The sequence below is a fragment of the Leopardus geoffroyi genome, chromosome A1 (genome assembly GCF_018350155.1).
Source record: "Leopardus geoffroyi isolate Oge1 chromosome A1, O.geoffroyi_Oge1_pat1.0, whole genome shotgun sequence".
Classification (NCBI taxonomy): Eukaryota; Metazoa; Chordata; class Mammalia; order Carnivora; family Felidae; genus Leopardus; species Leopardus geoffroyi.
The window spans coordinates 87,470,077-87,490,522 of NC_059326.1; the positions used below are offsets into that span (position 1 = coordinate 87,470,077).

The window sequence follows — 20,446 nt, forward strand, 5'->3', positions numbered from 1 at the left end:
GGTATTACAGCCTGGTCTGGTTGCACGAGAAAGTGCATGACAAGAAGGTGTGGACCTTGTCTGGTTATTGTTCCTTACAGATGGAGGGCCATCTGAAGGATGGCAGACACACAGTAATCACGTCCCAAGGTTGCTCTCGGCAATCCTAAGCACAATGCATCCCACATAACCTGGAGCCTGGGTACGTGGTACCGGGCACATGGGGTGGGGCGCCTCCTTTCCCCAAGAGCTGCGTACGTGGGCTCTGTTCACGTGTGTCAGCATCTCCCATGTAGTGTGGTGGCTGCTGAGCACAAGTGTGAGCCCAAGGAGGGAAAACTCAGGTTTCTTATTAAAGATTGAGACTTTTGGCCAGTATGACACACAGAGATGCTGTGACCTTAGTATCTAATGAGCCTTGGTATTCGTCTTTGAATTTCTCTGCGTTCCTGTACCCCAACCAAGGTATTCGTCTTTGAATTTCTCTGCGTTCCTGTAAAGGCCCCAGTAAACAGGAGACAGATTTTGGTAAGTCAGTGCTGTTTCATCACTCTGCTGAAGATCGTTTCTGCTCAGTGCAGTGAAAGTCTTCATCACGAAGGTTTTTGTTTCTCAGTCTTTCTAACATTTTTTTTAAGTTTATTTATTTTGAGAGAGAGAGAGAGAGAGTGAAGGAGGGAGTGGCAGAGTGAGAGAAAGAGAATCCCAAGCAGGCTCTGTGCTGTGAGCACAGAGCCCAACATGTGGCTTGAACTCACAATCTGTGAGATCATGACCTGAGTGGAAATTAAGAATCAGACACTTAACCGACTGAGCCCCCCCAGGCGCCCCTTAGTTTCAATTGTAGTAAAATACATGTTACATAAAATTTACCATCTTAACTATTTTTATGTACTGTAGTGTTTTTAAGTGTTTAGTAATACACATATTCACACTGTCATGCAGCCCATCTCCAGAACTTTCTCATCTTTCCAAACTGAAACTCCTCACTGGTTCCAGGAATAGCTCCCCGTGTCCCCAGAGAGATGACCATTCTATTTTATGAACTCAGCTGCCCTAACTAGCTTGCATAAGAATTACACCTTTGTGACTGGCTTGTTTCATGTAGTATAGGGACTTCAGGGTCCGTCCATACCGTATCCTGTGACAGGACTTCCTTTCTGAGGCTGGATAATATCCCATAGTGTGTGTATAATGCATATTGTTTATTCATTTTTGGTGGACCCTTGGTTTGTGTCCAGCTGTCGTGAATAATGCTGCTGTGAACGTGGGTGCATGTAATGTTTATCTTTTTTCTTTGAGTAACTACCTTCGCATACAGTTGTGAGAAATATCAGAGATCCCTTGTACTCTTTACACTAAATGGTAATGTCTTGTGAAAACACAGCCCGAGGCTACAGCCAGCGCACTGGTGTTGATACACACACGATACAGAACATTTGTGTCACCACGACCATCCCTCCTGTTTCTTTTTATAGTGAAATCCATGGCTCCTTCACGCCGTCCTCTCATTGGCCACACTAACCACAGATGTTGTCAACTTCACGGACGTTGTATAGATGGACCCCTGCCTTTGGGGGTTGACTGTTCAGTCGGCACGGTCTGAGGAGCTGTTTATTTCTGAGTGGAATTCCATGGTCCAGATACACATTTTTTTGCCCATGCACCTGTTGAACAACCTCTGGGTTGTTTTCTAGTTTGGGCCATTCTGCCTAAGGCTGTTGTAAATATTTGTAAGGTTTTTATGTGAGCGTCACTTTGTGTCTCTGGAGTAAATGCCCAGGTGTATAGTCCCTGGGTTGTGTGCTAAGTGCGAATTTAGTTTTGTTTTCCGGAGGGACTCTGTGCCATCCCATTCCCATGAGCAGTGTGTGAGTAATCTACATTCTCACCGCCACCATTTACTGTTTGCACTGTTTTTTTTTTTTTTTTTTAAGCTGTTCTGATGGGTGTGCTGGGAGGTCTCATTATGGTTTACATTTTCATTCCATGAGGGCTAATAATGTTGGGCATCTTTTCCTGTGCGGATCTGGCCTCTGAATATCCTGTCATCTTCTATGGAATATTTCATCACGACTTTTGCTCATGTTCTAATGGGACCGTTTGCATTTTTCTCTTACTTTGAGAGTTCCTTATATGTCCCAGATATTTGACCTTCGTTGGATATGTGTTTTGTAAATGTTTCCTCTCATTCTGGAGCTTGACTTTCCTTCCCTTTGACAGGGTCTTCCCACCCCCTCCCCCCTGCCCCCAACCAAGGTTTCATCCATTTTATTTTACTGTATTTAATTTTTATTTTATTTTTTTTATTAAAGTATAGTTGAAGCCCAAAAGTTTTTAATGTTCGTTTACTCCAAATTGTCAGTTTTTCCTTTTAAGGATCATGCTTTTGGTGTAAAGTCTGAGAACTCTTTGCCTGGTCTTCAATCTCAAAAACTTCATCCTATATTTTTGCCTAAAAGTTGTTTAGTTAAACATTTTCCATTTTAAGTCTATGATTGGTTTAATCCATGATCTATGATCCAGTTGGACTTGAGTCCATGATCTCTAGCTTATTTATTTATGTATGTATGTATGTAAGTTTCTTTATTTTGAGAGAGAGAGAGAGAGAAAGCAGGGAAAGGGCAGAGAGAGAGGAAGAGAGAATCCCAAGCAGTTTCCACACTGTGGAGCCCAATGTGGTGCTCCATCCCACAAACCCACGAGATCATGACCTGAGCTGGACACTCAATCGCCTGAGCCATCCAGGCGCCCCCGTGATCTCTAACTTATAAATGAGGTGTGACACACTAGTTGTGGCTTATTTGTTTGTGCCAGTGGATGTCTGGTTCCAGCCCCATCTGTTGGGAAGGTTTTCGGGGCTCCTGGGTAGTTCAGTGGGTTTAGGGTCTCACTCTTGACTCTGGCTCAGGTCATGATCTCACAGTTCGTGAGATCGAGCCCTCCATCAGGATCTGTGCTGTCAGCATGGAGCCTGCTTGGAATTCTGTCTCTCCCTCTCTCTCTCTGCCCTCCTCTGTGCTCTCTCAAAATAAGGAAGTAAACATTTTTTTAAAAAAGAAAAAAAAAAGGAAGATTTTCTTCCTTCCATTGAATTGCTTTTGCTCCTTCGTCAAACGTCACTCGAGGGGCGCCTGGGTGGCTTAGTTGGTTGAGCGTCCGACTTTTGATTGTGGCTCAGGTCATGATCCCAGGGCCTGAGATCTATCCCCACATCCATGCTGGGTGTGGAGCCTGCTTAAGATTCTCTGTCTCTCTTTCCTCCCCAGCCCTTTCGTGCACACACTCACGCTTTCTCTCTCTGTAAAAAAAGCAAAAACTCTGTTGAGCATATTTCTATAGGTCTGTTCCTGGGTTCTTTACTCTGTTTCATCGACCTAGGTCTGTCTCTACTAATACTGCACAGCTTTGATTACTGCGGCTATTTTCTAAGTCTTGGAAGTGGCGGCCTTGATTCCTCCCATTGTATTGTTTTCAGAAATTACTTCAGCTGTTTTAGTCCCTTTGTAAAATTTCTTTGTAAATTTTAGAATAATCTTGCCCATGTCTACAAAGAGTTACAGAGATTTCGATAGGAATTTTGTTTAGCCTGTATATCCATTTGGGGAGCATTGACATTTTCACCCATCTGAGTCATTCTGTCTGTGAATGTGGGATGCCTCTCCATTTACTTATTTCTTTCTCTCTCTTTCTTTTTTTTTTAAGATTTTTTTATTTTTATTTTTTTTTAAGTAATCTCTGTAGCCAGTGTGGGACTAGAACTCACAACCTCGAGATCAAGAGGTGCACACTTCCCCAACTGAGCCAGTGGGCACCCCTCCATTTACTTACTTCTTTTTTGATTTCTTTCATTAGTGCTGTGTACTCCTTAGCTTGTAAGTAGCTGTACACGTTTTGTTAAATTCATACCTAAGTACTTCATTTTTTGAGCAATTATAAATGATACTATTTTTTTTTTTTTTTTAATTTTGATTTCTAGTATAAGACATGCAGTGGAAGGGAGCCTGAGTGGCTCAGACAGTTAAGTGTCTTGATTTTGGGTCAGGTCATGATCACAGGGTAATGAGTTCAAGCCCTGTATCAGGCTTGGCACTGACACTGTGGAGCCTGCTTGGGATTCTCTCTCCCTCTCTCTGCCACTCTCCCCTGCTCATGCGCACAGGCTTTCTCTGTCCCAAAATAAATAAATAAACTTAACAACAACAACAAAAAGAAATGCAGTTGGTTTTTTTGTATGTTGATTTTGTATTCTGTGATCTTGCTGGATTGACACATTGTTTAAGGAGGGATTTTTGTTGGTTTGTTTTTAAATAGAGTCCTCTAGATTTTCTATGTAAACCATCATGCTATCTGCAAATAAAAACTTTTATTTCTTTCCAATTATATGCCTTTATATCCTTTTCTTCATTCAGCTGGTGAGGACTCTGATCATGTTGTTGAAAAGCACTGATGAGAGCAGATGTCCTTGTTCCCAATCTTAGAGAGAAAGCATTCAGTCTTTCACCATTTGGTATGTTAGCTGAGGGATTTTTGTAAATTCTCTTTATCCACTTGAGAAACCTCCTCAATTCCTGTTTCTCTGGAGTTTTTATCATGGGTGGTTATTGAATTTTGTCCAATATACGTGTTTTTGTTTCCATTGATCACATGAATTTTCTTGCGACTCTTAATATTGTGGGTTATGTTTATTGATTTTTGAATATTGAACCGGTCTTGCCTCCCTGGAATAAACGTCTTCTTGCCATGGAATAAACGTCGTCTTCTGTTGATATATTACTGGATTTTATTTGCTCTTACAGTTGAACATTGAACACATGAATTTGAACTGTTTGTCCACTTATACGAAGATTTTCTTTTGACAAATGCAGTACTTTAATGTATTTTCCTTGCGATTTTCTTAATAATGATCTCTTTTGTCACTTTATTGTAAGAATGCAGTGTATAATACATATAACGTACAAAATATGGGTTAACTGTTTATATCATTGGTAAGTTTTCCTTATGGTAAAGAGCAGGTGATTAGTAAAATTTTGGGGAAGTCAAAAGGTATACATGGATTTTCTGTTGTAGTGGGGGAGGGTCGGTGCCCCTAATCCCTGACTTGTTCAAGAGTCACCTGCATTTTAAGAATTTCTGTATCTATACTCATGGGTGAGTATGGTGAATCAGGAAGTGTCCCCTTTTATTTTCTAAAAGAGATTGTTTAAAATTGGTTTTATTTATTTGTTTATTATTTTTTAAATGTTATTTTAGAGAGAGAGAAAGAGAGTGCGCATGAGGTGGTGAGGGACAGAGAGAGAGAATCCCAATCCGGGGGTCCATGCTCAGTGCGGAGCCCGACCTGGTGCTCAGTCTCACGACCCTGGGGTTGTGACCTGAGCTGAAAACCAAGAGCCAGAAACTCAACCCTGGGCTACCCTAGGCGCCCCTAGACTTGGTTTTGATTCTTCAACATTTGGTAGAATACGATAGTGGAACCATATGAATGGGAGATTTTGTCGGGGTGGGGGGGAAGTGGTATTTTAATTATAGAGCCAACTTCCTTAATGGTTACAGAGCTGTTCATGTGATCTGATAGTGGTTGAGTTTTGGTAGTATGCGCTTCTCAAGCAGTTGGCTCATTTCATTGAAGTTGTCAAATGTATTGCATGTAGACTTTCTTGTGGTGTTCCTTTATCGTTTTGGTATGGGCATGGTCTGTGCTATTCCGGTTTCATTTCTGATACTGGAAATTTGTGTTTTTTTCTCTCTCTCTCTCTTTTTTTTTTCTGTTTAAGTCTTGTTAGAGGTTTTCACTTTCACTGACCTTTTCAAAGAACTAGTTCATTGTTTCATTGGTTTTTCTTTGTTATTTTCCTGTTTTCAGTTTCGTTGATTTCTGCTCTCATCTTGACTGTTTTCTTCTTCCTACGTGCTTTGGGTTTATTTTACTGTTTGCCTTGTAGGTTCGTGAGGTGGGAGCTTCAATTATTGATTTGAGACTTTCCCTCAAATGTAAGCATTTTTTTTTTAATTTACATCCAAGTTAGCATACAGTGCAATAATGATTTCAGGAGTCAAATCCAATGATTCATCCCCTGTGTATAACACCCAGTGCTCATCCCAGCAAGTGTCTTCCTTAATGCCCCTTGCCCGTTTAGCCCATCTCCCCTCCCACAACCCCTCCAGTAACCCTGTTTGTTCTCCATATTTAAGAGTCTCTTATGTTGTGTCCCCCTCCCTGTTTTTATATTATTTTTGCTTCCCTTCCCTTATGTTCATCTGTTTTGTATCTTAAAGTCCTTATATGAGTGAAGTCATATATTTGTCTTTCTCTGACTAATTCCACTTAGCATAATACCCTCTAGTTCCATCCATGTAGTTGCAAATGCCAAGATTTCATTCTTTTTAATTGCCAAGTAATACTCCATTGTGTGTGTGTGCGCATGTGTGTATACATACCACGTCTTCTTTATCCATTCATCCATCAATGGACATTTGGGCTCTTTCCATGCTTTGCCTTTGTTAATAAATATAAGCATTTTTTAATATAAGCATTTTAGTGCTGTAGATATCCCTCTGAGAACCACTTTGGCCGTATCCCACAAGTTACAGTATGATGTGGTTTTACCTTCATTTATTTCAGTGTATTTTTTAATTTCTCTTGAGCCTTCTTTGACCCAAGGATTATTTTAAAATGTGGTATTTCATTTCCAAAGGCTTGAAGGTTTTCCCTTTATTTTCTTTTACAGATTTCTGGTTTGGTTCCATTATGATCCAAGAATATACTCTGTATTTCTTTCAAATTTGTTGGGAGTTTCTCCTCTCCCTCCAGGATTTTGATGACCCAGTGTATGGTCTGTCTTGGTATAGTCCTGTGCACATGTAAAAACAGGATATATATTCTGCTGGTGTTGGGTGAAGTGTTTTATAGAAGTTGATCAGAACCTCTTGTTTGGTGGTGCTATCAAGTTACTTTCTTCTTATTTTCTGTCAGTTGAGAGTGGGATATGGAAGTCAATAGTAATTGATTTGTCTGTTTTCCTTTGAGTTCTGTCAGTTTTTGCCTTGTATATTTTTCAGCTTCGTTGTTTGGTACATACACATTTAGGATTGCTATGCCTTCACGGACTACCCTTTTATTATATAACGTCTCTAGTAATTTTCTTTGCTCTATCTCATTTGGTATTAATATACCTACTCTTGTTCCTTTTGATTAATGGTTGTGTAATGTATACTTTCCATCTTTTTACTTCCAACCTGCCAAATCATCATGTTTGAGGTGAGTTTCTTTTAGATAGCATATAGTTAGGGGCACCTGGGTGGATCAGTCAGTTAAGTGTCTGACTCTTGGTTTCAGCTCATGGTCACGATAGCATGGTTCGTGAGATTGAGCCCCACGTGGGGCTCTGCGCTCACTTGAGAACCTGCTTTGGGTCTTCTGTCTCCCCCTTTCTGGGCCTCTCCCACTTGTGCGCTCGCTCTCTCTCTCTCTCTCTCCCCCTCAAAAATAAATAAACATAAAAAAATTTAGATAGCCTATATTTGGGTCAGGTTTTTTGTTTTTTATTAATTTTAAATATATATTTTAAATTTTTTAAAGTTTACTTTATTATTTATTTGGGGAGATAAAGCACTGGTGGGGGAGGGGCAGAGTGGGAAGGAGAGAGTGAATCCCAAGCAGGCTTCATGCTGTCAGCACAGAGCCCAACTCAGGGCTCCATCTCACAAATCATGACCTTTGCCAATACCAAGAGTTAGACGCTTAACGTTTAACTGAGTGAGCCACCCAGGTGCCCCAGATCAGGTTTTTTAATCCCCTCTGCCAATTGCTGTGTTTTAAGTGATGAATTTAGGGGCACCTGACTGGCTCAGTTGGTAGAGCATCAGTTCTTGATCTCAGGGTCGTGAGTTCAAACTCCATGTGTGGTATAGAGTTTACTTTTTTAAAAAAAGGTCTTATTTAGACCATTTATATTTTTTTAATTTTTTTTTTTTAATTTACATCCAAATTAGCATATGGTGCAACAGTGATTTCAGGAGTAGATTCCTTAGTGCCCCTTACCCATTTAGCCCATCCCCCCTCCCCCAACCCCTCCAGTAACCCTCTATTTGTTCTCCATATTTATGAGTCTCTTATGTTTTGTCCCCCTCCCTGTTTTTATATTATTTTTGCTTCCCTTCCTTTATGTTCATCTGTTTTGTCTCTTAAAGTCCTCATATGAGTGAAGTCATATATTTGTCTTTCTCTGACTAATTTCACTTAGCATAATGCTCTCCAGTTCCATCCACGTAGTTACAAATGACAAGATTTCATTCTTTTTGATTGCCGAGTAATACTCCCTTTTGTGTGTGTGTGTGTGTGTGTGTGTGTGTGTGTGTATCTTTATCATCTTCTTTATCCATTCATCCATCGATAGACATTTGGACTCTTTCCATACTTTGGCTATTGTTGATAGTGCTGCTATAAACATGGGGGTGTACATGTCCCTTAGAAACAACACACCTGTATCCCGTGGATAAATGCCTAGTGGTGCAATTGCTGGGTCGTAGGGTAGTTCTATTTTTATTTTTGGGGGGGAACCTCTATACTGTTTTCCAGAGTGGCTGCATCAGTTTGCATTCCCATAGACCATTTATATTTTAATGTAATTATTGACATGCCTTTTTTCCCCTTTGTTCTGTTTTTCGTTTCTCTTTTTTTTTTCTTGCCTTGCTCTGGGTTACCTGAACATTCTGTAGCTTTCCATCTTGACTTACCTAGTGTGTTGTCAAGTATATGTCTTTATATTGTTAAAATATTCAGTGACACTTGTTACAGATGATAAGGCAGACTTTATTCAGGACCACATGGGGAACATGGCAGGGATCATGCAGTGGAGAGAGCTGGGGCTCACCTCCAAATACAGCAATGGCAAGTGGGAGTTTACGGCCAGGGAGCATGAGGTAGGGAGGTCTGTGGACAAAACATTACTAGGAGGAAACATCAGGGATAAGATGGGGTTCCAGCTAAACTGACCTAACAGGATTCTCACCAAAGGCAGGCCACAGACATCAGACTTCACCTAGGGGTGATGGACAATAAGGAACCTAATCAGGTATCAAGGGTTGGGGTTCTGGTTAAACTGACTTATCAGCGTTCTTACTAAACGTGCATTTTGTTTTATATTATACAATTTTAAAAAGTTTTTAAAGGAGTTTTTATTTTTTTTAACATGTATTTATTTTGAGAGAGAGAGCACACGTGTGCGTGAGCTCAGGAGGGACAGAGAGGGAGGGAGACAGAGACTCCCAAGCAGGATCCGTGCCACCAGTGCAGAGCCCAGCATGGGGCTCGAACCCACGAACCATGACTGCGCTGAAATTGAAGAGTCGGACACTCAACCGACTGAACCACCCAGGTGTCCAAAAATGTGTGTTTTATAAGGAGGTGCCTTATAGGAGGGCCACAGATGGCCCCAGGAGAAGATTTGGGAGCCTGACTAAAGTTTGGTCAATCAAAGAATCTGTCATGCAGCTTTTTTAGTGATTGCTGTGGGTATTAAATTATGTATGTATGTATTTATCTATATATATATATATATCTGTGTGCATATAGATGTATACAGATGTATATGTATTGGTTTTATTGATTCAAACCAGAAATCAATATATCCATATCCAGATATACCTCTATATTATACATATAGATATATAGAGAGATATTTATCTTATCACAGTCCTTAACATCCCTTCAACCCCCCCCCCTTTTGTATTAAAAGTGATTAGGGGTTGCCTGGGTGGCTCAGTTGATTGGGTGTCTTGAGTCTTGATTTTGGCTTAGGTTGTGATCTCAGAGTCATAGGGTTGAGTCCCATGTCGGGCTTTGTGCTGAGTGAGCATAGAGCCTGCTTGAGATTCTCCCCCATTTGTGCTCTCTCTCCAAAATAAAAAAATAAAGTTTCTTTTTAAAAAAGGTGATTTAACTAGTTCCTCTAGATACTTTTTTTTTTTTTTTTTGGACAGAAAGGGAAAGAGTGTGCACACAAGCAGGGGAGGAGCAGAGAGAGAGACACACACACAGAATCCTAAGCAGGTTCCAGGCTCTGAGCTATCACTATAGAGCCTGACGTGGGGCTTGAACTCATGAACCTTAAGATCATGACCTGAGCCAAAGTCAGGTGCTCAACCAACTGAGCCCCCAAGTGCGCCTTCCAAGATACATTTAGAACTACATCAGACTGTCAGTTATTGAGAAAACTTAAATGGAGAAGGAAAGCCTAGTGCATCTCCTATTTTTGCTTACCATTTTCTTCCTTTTGGTTCCTTCTCTGGCTTCCTTTCCACTTAGATAATTTCCTTCAGCCTTTCCTGCAGGGCGAGTCTGCTGGTCAAGATGGACTTGGTTGTGATCCATCTGAGAATGCCTGGATCCCTCCATTCCTGCAGGTGTTTTCTACCGACATGGGCCCCACGCTGCCCCAATTCCTGTCAGTACTTGAAGCATATGGCCCCCCTCTGCCTGCCCTCCGTGGTTTCTCATCAGAGACGGGGATTTTCTTCCCTCATGTGGGGAAGCTGTCATTTTCCTCTAGCCACTTTTCAGATTCTGTTTTTGGAAGTTTAATTAGGATGTGTTTTGGTGTGGATTTCCTTGGATTACCTGTTTGGAGTTGGCTCTGCTTCCTGAATGAGCTGGTCTAACATCTTTTTCCAGAGAAGGGAATTGAGGCCTGGTTTCTTGGAGGCATTTTTCGGCCCTACGCTGTGTGCCCGTCTGGGACATGTTCTTGCAGTCCCACAGGCACCGGAGACTGTTAGAGCATCTCTGCCACAGTTGGCTTTTCCTGTCTTCACAGGTTGACAGACTGTCCTGTGCCCTTCATTCTGCTGTTGAGCTCATCCCTGAGCTCTCAGGTTCTCGGTTCTTGTATTTCCATTTACTTGCTCTTTATATCTTCCGTTTTCACTCACTTTGAGATCGTTCTGGTTCTTGGTGTTGCCAGTGATTTTCTTGCTTTCTTTCTTCCTTTCTTTCTTCTTTTCTTTCTTTTTTAATGTTTATCTAGTTTTGAGACTGAGAGAGAGAGAGAGAGAGAGAGCGAGCACGGGGACGAGGAGGGGCAGAGAGAGAGGCAGACACAGAATCCGCAGCAGGCTCCAGGCTCTGAGCTGTCAGCACAGAGGTCGACGTGGGACTCAAACTCAGGAGCCTTGAGATCATGACCTGAGCTAAAGTCAGATGCTTAACCAACTGAGCCACCCAGGTGCCCCTGACTTTCTATGTTATGTTATGACGCTCTGGGTCCCTTTGAAACCTGTTCAGGTGGGTTTTCACTCTGACCCCTGCTTGAGCAGAAGACCCTTCAGGGTGGGCTGTCCTGTCCTGTTCCTGCCAGGGAGGGAAGGAGTCCAGCCCCCTTCTCAGTCTCCATGGGCACCAGGGAGGGGGGCTCCTGACTGGGGCAGAGCTCCAACTGACCACGTGGTCTCCCTAGATGACCACAGGTGTGGGGGCGGGCGGGGAGGGGTGAACTGTTCCAGCCAGAAGGACAGGAGCCCTGGCTCCCGCTCAGTCCTCTCGGAGGCCACTACACCCAGCAGTGGGGTGTCAGGATGCCTGGCATCAGCCTCATGAGGGTGTTCGTTCTCTGCCACAGGAGCAGGCTGGGGGCTGTGGTGTTTTCTGCGGTGCTGGGTAGAGGAGAGCAGTGATGCCCGGCTGGCTCAGCTGCTCCTTTCCTGGTCTCGTGGCTGAGACCACAGGCTTTGTTCGGGTTTGTTTTTCTCTGCATGTGGGGTAGGGAGAGGGGGGGTGTCTCTGGCTTGCCAGCTTCTCTGCGTTCACTTCAAGTTGGGATGCATGAGACATAAAGAATGAGAGAGCTCGTCCCCTTGAGATTCCTCAGGGTCCATGCCAGCCTTCTTCCTCTCCCCATTCAGACTCCCATGTGTGTTTTGTGCATCAAGGGGCTGGGATTTTAGCTGTTCTTAGAGGCAGGAATCAGGGAAAAGTAGCTCTGTTTTTAAATTGACGTATTTATGTATTCCATCCACTCTCCTTATAAAAATTGGCAAGACTGGACACCTGAGTGGGTCAGTTGGTTAAATGTCCCTCTCAATTTTGGCTCAGGTCATGACCTCATAGTTCATGGGTTCAAGCCCCACATTATACTCCGTGTTGACAGTGCACAGCCTGCTTGAGTTTCTCTCTCACCTCCCAAAAATAAACACAAAAAAAAAAAAAAAAAGAAGAAGAAGAATGAGCAAGATTTAGCACAGGAGTGTGTTACATGTTCCCAGTTCCTGTGAAGATCTTCGAATGTTTTGTTGAACTTGCGCCCAGAGTTACCTGTGCCAGTGTTTTCCCTTGCAGGGATTATGCTGTACATCCTTGCTTCTCCCTGACATGTGAGCATTTCCCCATATGAGACAGAAGTCCCCGGGGGTCCCAGGGTGGCTGTGTCAGACTGTGTCAGACTCTGTCAGCAAGTAGAGCATCACAGATCCACCACCTGGCCCTGGCACTGGGGTTTGCTTCCATGATGCTAACTTTGTCCACTGTGATTAGTTCCTATTTCCACTTGGGGTCTGTTCCCAGACACCCATCCAAGGCTAAAGTGAGCAGTTTCTACATCTCCTCCACTTTTGTCTTCAGAATCTGCAGAACCAGAACCACACTGCCATCTGAGAGCTCTGATTTCTTTTTTTTTTCTTTCAGTTTTTTTTTTAATGTGTATTTATTTTTGAGAGAGAGAGACAGAGTGTGACTGGAGGAGGAGCAGAGAGAGAGGGAGACACAGAACCGAAGTAGGCTCCAGGCTCTGAGCTGTCAGCACAGAGCCCAATGCGGGGTCCTAACTCATAAACCATAAACCGTGAGATCATGACCTGAGCCAAAGTCGGATGCTTAACCGACTGAGCCACCCAGGTGCCCCTGAGAGCTCTGATTTCTCAACTGTTTACCAGCAGGGTCAGTTACCACCTTCAGGGAGAAAAAAACCCTTTTTCCTCCACTCTGTTAGGCTCAGTGCCCCCTGTACATTGAATTGACACAATGCAGAGTCACAGGATTAAAAAGACTTCTGTGAGGGTTGCCTCACAGAAATGAAATGAAAACCCCAAGAAGGCAGTCAGATCCGCAGGCTGACTGATGCACCATTTTAACCCAAGGTGGTAATTGCAGAGAAGTGACAAGACAGAGGAAAGGGATTGTTAGCTCAGAGGGTTGGTAAATTATGGGAAGGCAAGTATTTGGAGAGTAATGGAAAACAAGGGTTACTTGGTCAAGTGTGTTTTGTTGTCTCTGGTCTGGCAAGAGTCCAGTTCTGTCCTCTCTGGAGATGAAGAGTAATTTTGCCCTTGCGGGTGGGAGACCAGGGTGCTTTTCACAGGGAAGCTTCATGTCCTTCATTTAGGCAGATGGGGGAGAGTAGAGAGCTTTTGTTTTTAAATGTTTATTTTGAGAGACAGAGAAAAGTATTGTGCAAGTGGGGCAGGGGCAGAGAGAGAGACAGAATCTCAAGCAGGCTCTGCACTGACAGAACACACCCTCCACAGGGCTTGAACCCACGAACCGTGAGATCATGACCTGAACTGAGGTCAAGAGTCACTCAACCAACTGAGCCACCCAGGCGCCCTGGGTAGAGAACTTTCTCTGTGATCCTGTTTCTCAGTTGACTGAAAGTCCTAATGCCAAAGTGGCGTATTTGGGATGGACCTTCTAATCCCCTTTGAAACCAACATCAGATTCTGTCCTGCAAACCCATGGCTTTCTCAGCTCCATCTTCCATCCTGTGGAACTCGTCTTGGGAGGACAGGCTTCCATCATACCGACCTCTTCTGGGAGCAAAGCCACTTACAGCTTGTTCAAATGCCGCCTCTCAGGCTCCTCCATAGACCTACTGATGCAGAGTGCATCGTTACTGAGATGCCTAGGTGGTTCGTAGGCATATGTGAGTTTGAGAAGCCTGTTCCAAACTCCTGATTCGACTTCACACATTTTTTAAATACTCTATTAGTTTATTTATTTTTTTAATGTTTTAATGTTTATTTTTGAGGAAGAGACAGAGCATGAGCAGGGGAGGGGCAGAGAGAGAGGGAGACACAGAATCCAAAGCAGGCTCCAGGCTCTGAGCTTACAGCACAGAGCCCGACATGGGGCTTGAACCCACAGACCATGAGATCATGACCTGAGCTGAAGTTGGACACTTAAAAACTGACTGAGTCTCCCAGGCACCCCAAGTTTGGATAGTTTTTGACAAGTGTCTGCACTCACATAACTATGACCCCAGTCAACATAGAAAACATCTCCTCTCCATCAAATCCCAGAAATTCCCCTGTGCCCATTTGCAAGTCCTGCTCTCACACCCAGGCCAGCCATGATCTCCCTTTTGCCACTGTAGATGATTTTCTCTCATTCTAGAACTTTCTGTAAATGCAATCCTACGGTACGTGGTCTTTTGTGCCAGGCTTCTCTTACTCAGCCCAGTGATTTCAGCGTCACTCACGTGTCTATCAATTGTTCCTTTTTTATTGCTGAGTAGTATTCCATTGTACACTGACAGCTGGTTTACCCAGTCACTTGTCAACCCATATTTGGGTCCTTTCCACTTTGGCCATTATGAGTGAGACTTCTAGAACACTTATATGTCTTTTTGTGGATACAGGTTTTTATTTCTCTTGGGCGATTATCCAGAAGTGGAATTGTTGTAGGGTAAGGATGTGATTGATTATATGAGAAATGGCTGTTTTCTGTGGTAGTTTACCACTCAACACTCCTACCTAATGAATGAGAGTTCCTTTTGCTACACATCTTCACCATTTACTGGTATTGTCATTTTTTTTTTTTTAGAAAAAGTGTATATTTGCCCATTAAAATAGGTATCTTATTATGGTTTTAATTTTCAATTCCCTGTTGACTAATGAAGTTTTTCACCTTTCCATGTGCTGTGGATCATTTCTTTTAATCTTTCGTGAAGTGCCCAAATATTTTCCCTGCTTACTGGGTTGCTTACTGCAGTTTTTTGTTTTGTTTTGTTTTAAGTAAGCTCTACACCTAATGTGGAGCTTAAACTCATGGCCCTGAGATTGCATGCATACCAACTGAACCAACCAGGCGCCCTCCTCCCCCCCCTCCCCCACCATCTTACTGTGTTTCAAGAACTTTGTAAAATAGGAGTGCCTAGGTGGCTCAGTCAGTTGAGCATCTGATTCTTGATTTCGGCTCAGGTCATAATCCCAGGGTCATGGGATTGAGCTCCGTGTCAGGCTCTGTGCTGAGCATAGAACCTGCTTAAGATTCTCTCTCCCTCTGCCCCTCTGTCCCTCTCCCCTGCTCACACTCTCTCTCTCTCTCTAAAATAAAAACTAAATTAGGGCGCCTGGGTGGCCCAGTTAGTTAAGCATCCAACTCTTGATTTCGGTTCAGGTCATGATCTCACGGCTTCATGGGTTTGAGCCCCCCATTAGGCCCTGTGCTGACAGCACAGCGCCTGCTTGGGATTCTTTCGCTCCCTCCCTAGCTGCCCTTCCCCCACTCATACTGTCTCTGTCTCTCAAAATAAATAAACTTAAAAAAAATTTTTTTAATTAAAAAGGACTTGTAAAATATATATATATATAGGTGTGTGTGTGTGTGTACATATATATATATATATACACACACACACATACTTGTGTGTATATATATATATGTACACATACGTGTGTGTGTGTGTGTGTATATATATATATATATATATATATATATATATATATATACACACTGGATAAAAGTCCTTTGATATATTATTGGAAATATTTTCTATCACTCTTCTACAGTTTGCCTTTTCATTGTTTTGATGTCTTATGAAGATTGGACATCAGAGGTCCCGTGTTTTTCTTTTGTAATATATACTTTTTATGTCCTAACGAATCTCTGTCTACCCCAGGGTCACACAGAATTTTCTTCTGGAAATTTTATAGTTGTGATTTTTTACATATGGGTCTTTGATTCATTTCAAGATTTTATTGTTTTTGTTCTTTGTTCTGGTTTTGGTTGGGGTTTTTGTTTTGTGTTTGTGTCATGAGGTGTGAGGTTTTTGTGTTTTGTTCTGTTTTTTCAAACAGTTCATTCTGTACCTCTAATATTACTGATTTTTTTAATGCAACACATTGGATTTTTTTTAATTTTAAAATTAAAATAATATTAATTTTTCTTTTATAAGAGACACATACGTCTGCAATTTTAAATAAGCTGGTTAAAAAAATTAGGAAAAGGAACCATGAGAAAATAGAAAAACATGCAAAGAAAATACACGAGGATTTCAAAGAAGACAGATGCAGATTGGCCCATAAACCCATGAGAAAAATGTTCATCGAGAAAAGGGTAGTTCCACTGCTGATTGCTCCTTGCCCACAGTGTCATTAGAACCGTAGACGTGGCCTTGCCAGGTGTTGGCAAAGATGTGGGTGAACAGTACAGGTGCGTTGCCTGTGGAGTACAGTTGTGGGTACCCCACTGGAAGAACGATGTGGGAATATTTAATATTGGGGAAACGGTGTGTTCATGTCGACCCTGGAGACACTTGCTCATGGGCAGGGAGACTGATGAGGGAGTTCATTGGACCGTTGCTCTCAGTAGCAAAGAATTGGGGAAAACCCGAACGTTATTGACAGAACCATACTCTGAAATAAGTCCATGTCTTAGAGCTAGCTACATACTACACGCTCAGGGCAGTCTTCAGCCACTAGGGAAAAGTGTGCAGAACAAAAGAATCCTCGCGCAATTCTCCCAAACAGCGTGTTCCATGTTGTTTCACACACATTTTTGCATATATCTCTGAGGATTCCTTAGGAAAATTTCCCAGAAGTAGAATGGGTGTGCTTCTGTTAGCATTCTCCCAAATGTCCAGAAACATGCATTTCTGCTAAGCATGTGTGAGGACCTGTTTTCCTACACCCTCCAGGACCCAGAGGAGCATAACACTTATAATCTTTTTAATCAGATTTAACCTTTGCTTGGGCAAAGAAAAACCAAGAAGTAATTGTAAACCTACGACTGTTAAATTTCACTTATATTCCTGATGATTGACCTTTAAAGAGTTTATGGGGCACCTGCATGGTTCAATCGGTTGAGCATCCGACTCTTGATTTCGGCTCACGTAATGATCTCATGGTTCATGGGTTCAAGCCCCACATTGGGCTCCATGCTGATGGTGCAGAGCCTGCTTGGGATTCTGTCTCCCTCTCTCTGTGCCCCTTCCCTGCTCATGCTGTCGCTCTCTCAGAAATGTGTGGATAAACATTAAAAAATTAATAATGAAAGAAATACTATGAATTCTTTTTCATGTTTTTAATGTTTTATTTATTTTTGAGAGAGAGAGTGAGTATGAGCAGGGGAGGGGCAGAGAGAGAGGGAGACACAGAATCTGAAGCAGGCTCTAGGCTCTGAGCTGCCAGCACAGAGCCTGATGCAGGGCTCAAACTCACAGACCGTGAGATCATGACCTAAGCTGAAACCAAGAGTTGGATGCTTAACCGACTGAACCACCCATGTGCCCCCAAAATGAACAATGTTTACATGACATTTATTGTTACCATCCATTTGTCTTGTAACATTCACAGGAAACTTGAAACCCTCACTTCATGCTTCAGCTGGCAGAGATCTTGTAGTTCCATTTTGCAGAGGATATCTTCATTTATTTATTTTTTTAATGTTTATTGTATTTATATTTGAGAGGGAGAGAGAGTGCAAACGGGGGAGGGGCAGAGAGAGGAGGAGACACAGAATCTGAAGCAGGCTCCAGGTTCTGACCTCTCAGCACAGAGCCCAGCATGGTGCTCGAACCCACAAACTGCTAGATCACGACCTGAGCTGCAGTCGGACGCCTAACCGACTAAGCCCCCAGGGGCCCTTCTTTATTGTTATGGTATCCTGGTATTATATGCATATGCTATCACTTTTTAAATTAAAAATTGCCATGGTTCATGACTCAAAGTATAAGAAAAGTTTCCTTGTCAGGACACCTGGCTGGCTCAGTTGGTGGATCATCCAACACTTGATCTCAGCGTCCTGAGTTCAAGCCCCACCTTGGGTGTGGAGCCTACGTAATTTAAAAAGACAGTAATAAATTTTTTTTAAAAAAAGAAAGAAGGCAAAGTCTCCATGTAGCACTAACCATAAGCCCCTCTATAGCAGCAGGCAGCGTTCCAGACTTCTGGACACTTGGCACGTGGGGACCATCTAGACCACCTTCCACATGGGTGCTTTTTCCATGGGTGAATCCCTTAGAGGGATTCCTTCTTGGTACAGACAGGCCCTCGTTCCTCCTCACCAGTGTGTGATGTTCCTGCTGGGAAATAGCTTAGTTCTGTGACACTGGGCACAGATGTTGGATTCTTTCACTGTCACCTGGAATCATTAATGTTGCAGTGAATAAGCTTGTACTTTGCACATATGCAGCGTAAACTCTAAAAATGTAATGTCTGCATTGGTGATTCAGTTGGACACCCCCCATGTACCCACCTTAGAGCTGAGGGTATCAGGCTGCCCCAGCACTGACAAGGAAGCCAGTGAATGATCCGTGGCCATCCTGTCCCCGAGAGGCATCTGCCATTGGGATTATGCTGAACCCGATCTGTGTGAGGTCATCTCAGGCTACAGCTGGGGCAGCCTCTCTGCCTTCCCTTCCTGGGGCTCATGCGGCTGGGGTCTCGAGGGGCTCTGCCCTTCATCCCAGCTTGCTTTCCCCTGGTTCAGAGCTTCCCTGGACTCAGGCATCCTCGTTGTCCCCCTGTGGTTTCAGAACCGGGTTTCTCCTTTCAAGGATATGATTTTCTGCTTCTCCCAAGAGGACTGGTCCCTTCTAGACCCTGCGCAGACGGGCTTCTATGGAGAGTTCATCATCGGGGAGGACTGTGGGGTCTCGCTGCCTCCAAGTAAGACTTACCCCCTCTCTCCTGAGGCCAGAGACTGGGGGGGCCGGCATCTGATTGCTTTTCACCCCCAGACCTCATGGGCACTTTGCAGATTGACCATCACCCACCCTCTGTCTGCCACATGTAGATCAGGCTCGCCTGGCTGTTTCATACAAAACCAAATGCAACATGTTTCCTATGCGTCTGGTTTTCTGCCTTTTTTTTTTTTTTTTTTTTTTTTTTTTAGCGTTTGTTTATTTTTGAGAGAGCAAGAGAGACTGAGCATGAGTGGGGGAGGGGCAGAGAGAGAGGGAGACACACAAAGCAGGCTCCAGGCTCTGAGCTGTCAGCACAGGGCCCAATGCGGGGTTCGAACTCACAAGCCGTGAGATCATGACCTGAGCCACGCAGGCACCCTGGTTTTCTGTCATTCTTCTATGGCTCTCTTCACGTCTGATTTCCTGACAGCCCCAAAGGATATGCGCTCATCCCAAAGCTCTTCCTTTCATGTGCTCCTTGTCCTGCCCCCTCCCTGCATGCCCCATGGCCCCTCATGGCCCCTGCGGGTGCATCTGCCCTGATGCGGAGTTTCCCCCCCTCCATCTGGCCTGGGCTCCTGTACAGACACCTCAGTGACAACTGTGTCCTCCTCTCCATGAACAGGTGACCCGGGCACCCAGCTGCATCTCTCCCAGGGAGAGGAGAACGAGCCCCGGGTTCCAGAGTTGCAGGACCTGCAAGGGAAGGACGTGCCCCAGGTTTCTTACTTGGGTGAGTGATGGTTGCAGAGCTGGGGGGAGTTTGCTGCTGGCCAGGGCAGGCCAGCCTCTCCAGCCTCCCCCTGCCCCACATCCCACACTCTGTCTTGCTGGAACATGCCTGGCCTCTTCCCTGACTCTTCCAGAAACACTGTGAGGTTTCAGTTCTGTTGGGTGTGGGGATCACTCTGCCCTCAGCCAGAGCCCAGGGTGTGACAGAAGTCTTTCTTCTCACTGTAAGCAGTGCTGGTTTGTGCCGAACAGGTGCCCCCCTGCCCCCAACTCCCACATGTGAGGTCAGGTACTCTCCAGAAGTGAGGCCGGGGAGGAGAAGGAGGAGGCCATAGCTTCTCCTGGCCAGGCACCAGGCATAGCACCTCTGGATGCCTGGCCAGTCTGGTTTATGTGAGGAAACCAAGGCACAGAGAGGTGCTGGGGCTGAGTGGACAGCAGCACAGCTCAGCAGCATTTTCCCACAACCTCCCTGCCCTGGGGCAGTCCATGTCACCAGAACTCCGTGCCCTGATGCCATGAGATGTCCACCCCTTCAGGGAGACACGCTTTGCACAGTATGGGCAGCAGCTCCACACCTCAGCCCCTCTGGGACCTGAAGCTGGCAAATCAGACCAGGCTGTGGCTCACCACCCCCAGCTGGGATGAGGTGCAGACTCTCCAGCACATGGAGGCGGCGGCCCCTGTGCTCCCTCTGCCCCGGCTGGGTCTGTATCCGTGGGCGCAGGGCCCCGTGCTGAAGCCTGCACAAACCCCACCACAGAGTGGCGGTGAGCACAGGGATGCCCTCAGGACCAGACAGCATCCACATCCACACGGATTCTGTCTGGTGTCAGAGC

At 44.2% G+C, this 20,446-nt stretch overlaps 1 protein-coding gene across 10 annotated transcripts in view; it reads left to right on the forward strand.

The window, feature by feature from the left end:
- The window catches only part of ZNF496 (zinc finger protein 496), a 37,027-nt gene that overhangs the window by 7,674 nt on the left and 8,907 nt on the right, over positions 1 to 20,446 (forward strand). For 4 of the 10 annotated variants that reach the window (XM_045483378.1, XM_045483372.1, XM_045483405.1 and 1 more), the window contains 3 exons: positions 445 to 507; positions 18,726 to 18,858; positions 19,501 to 19,608. In XM_045483378.1, coding sequence (XP_045339334.1) covers positions 445 to 507; positions 18,726 to 18,858; positions 19,501 to 19,608 — 304 coding nt within the window. The remainder of the gene's footprint in view (positions 1 to 444; positions 508 to 18,725; positions 18,859 to 19,500; positions 19,609 to 20,446) is intronic. The other 6 variants (XM_045483414.1, XM_045483440.1, XM_045483424.1 and 3 more) reach the window with 3 other exon arrangements.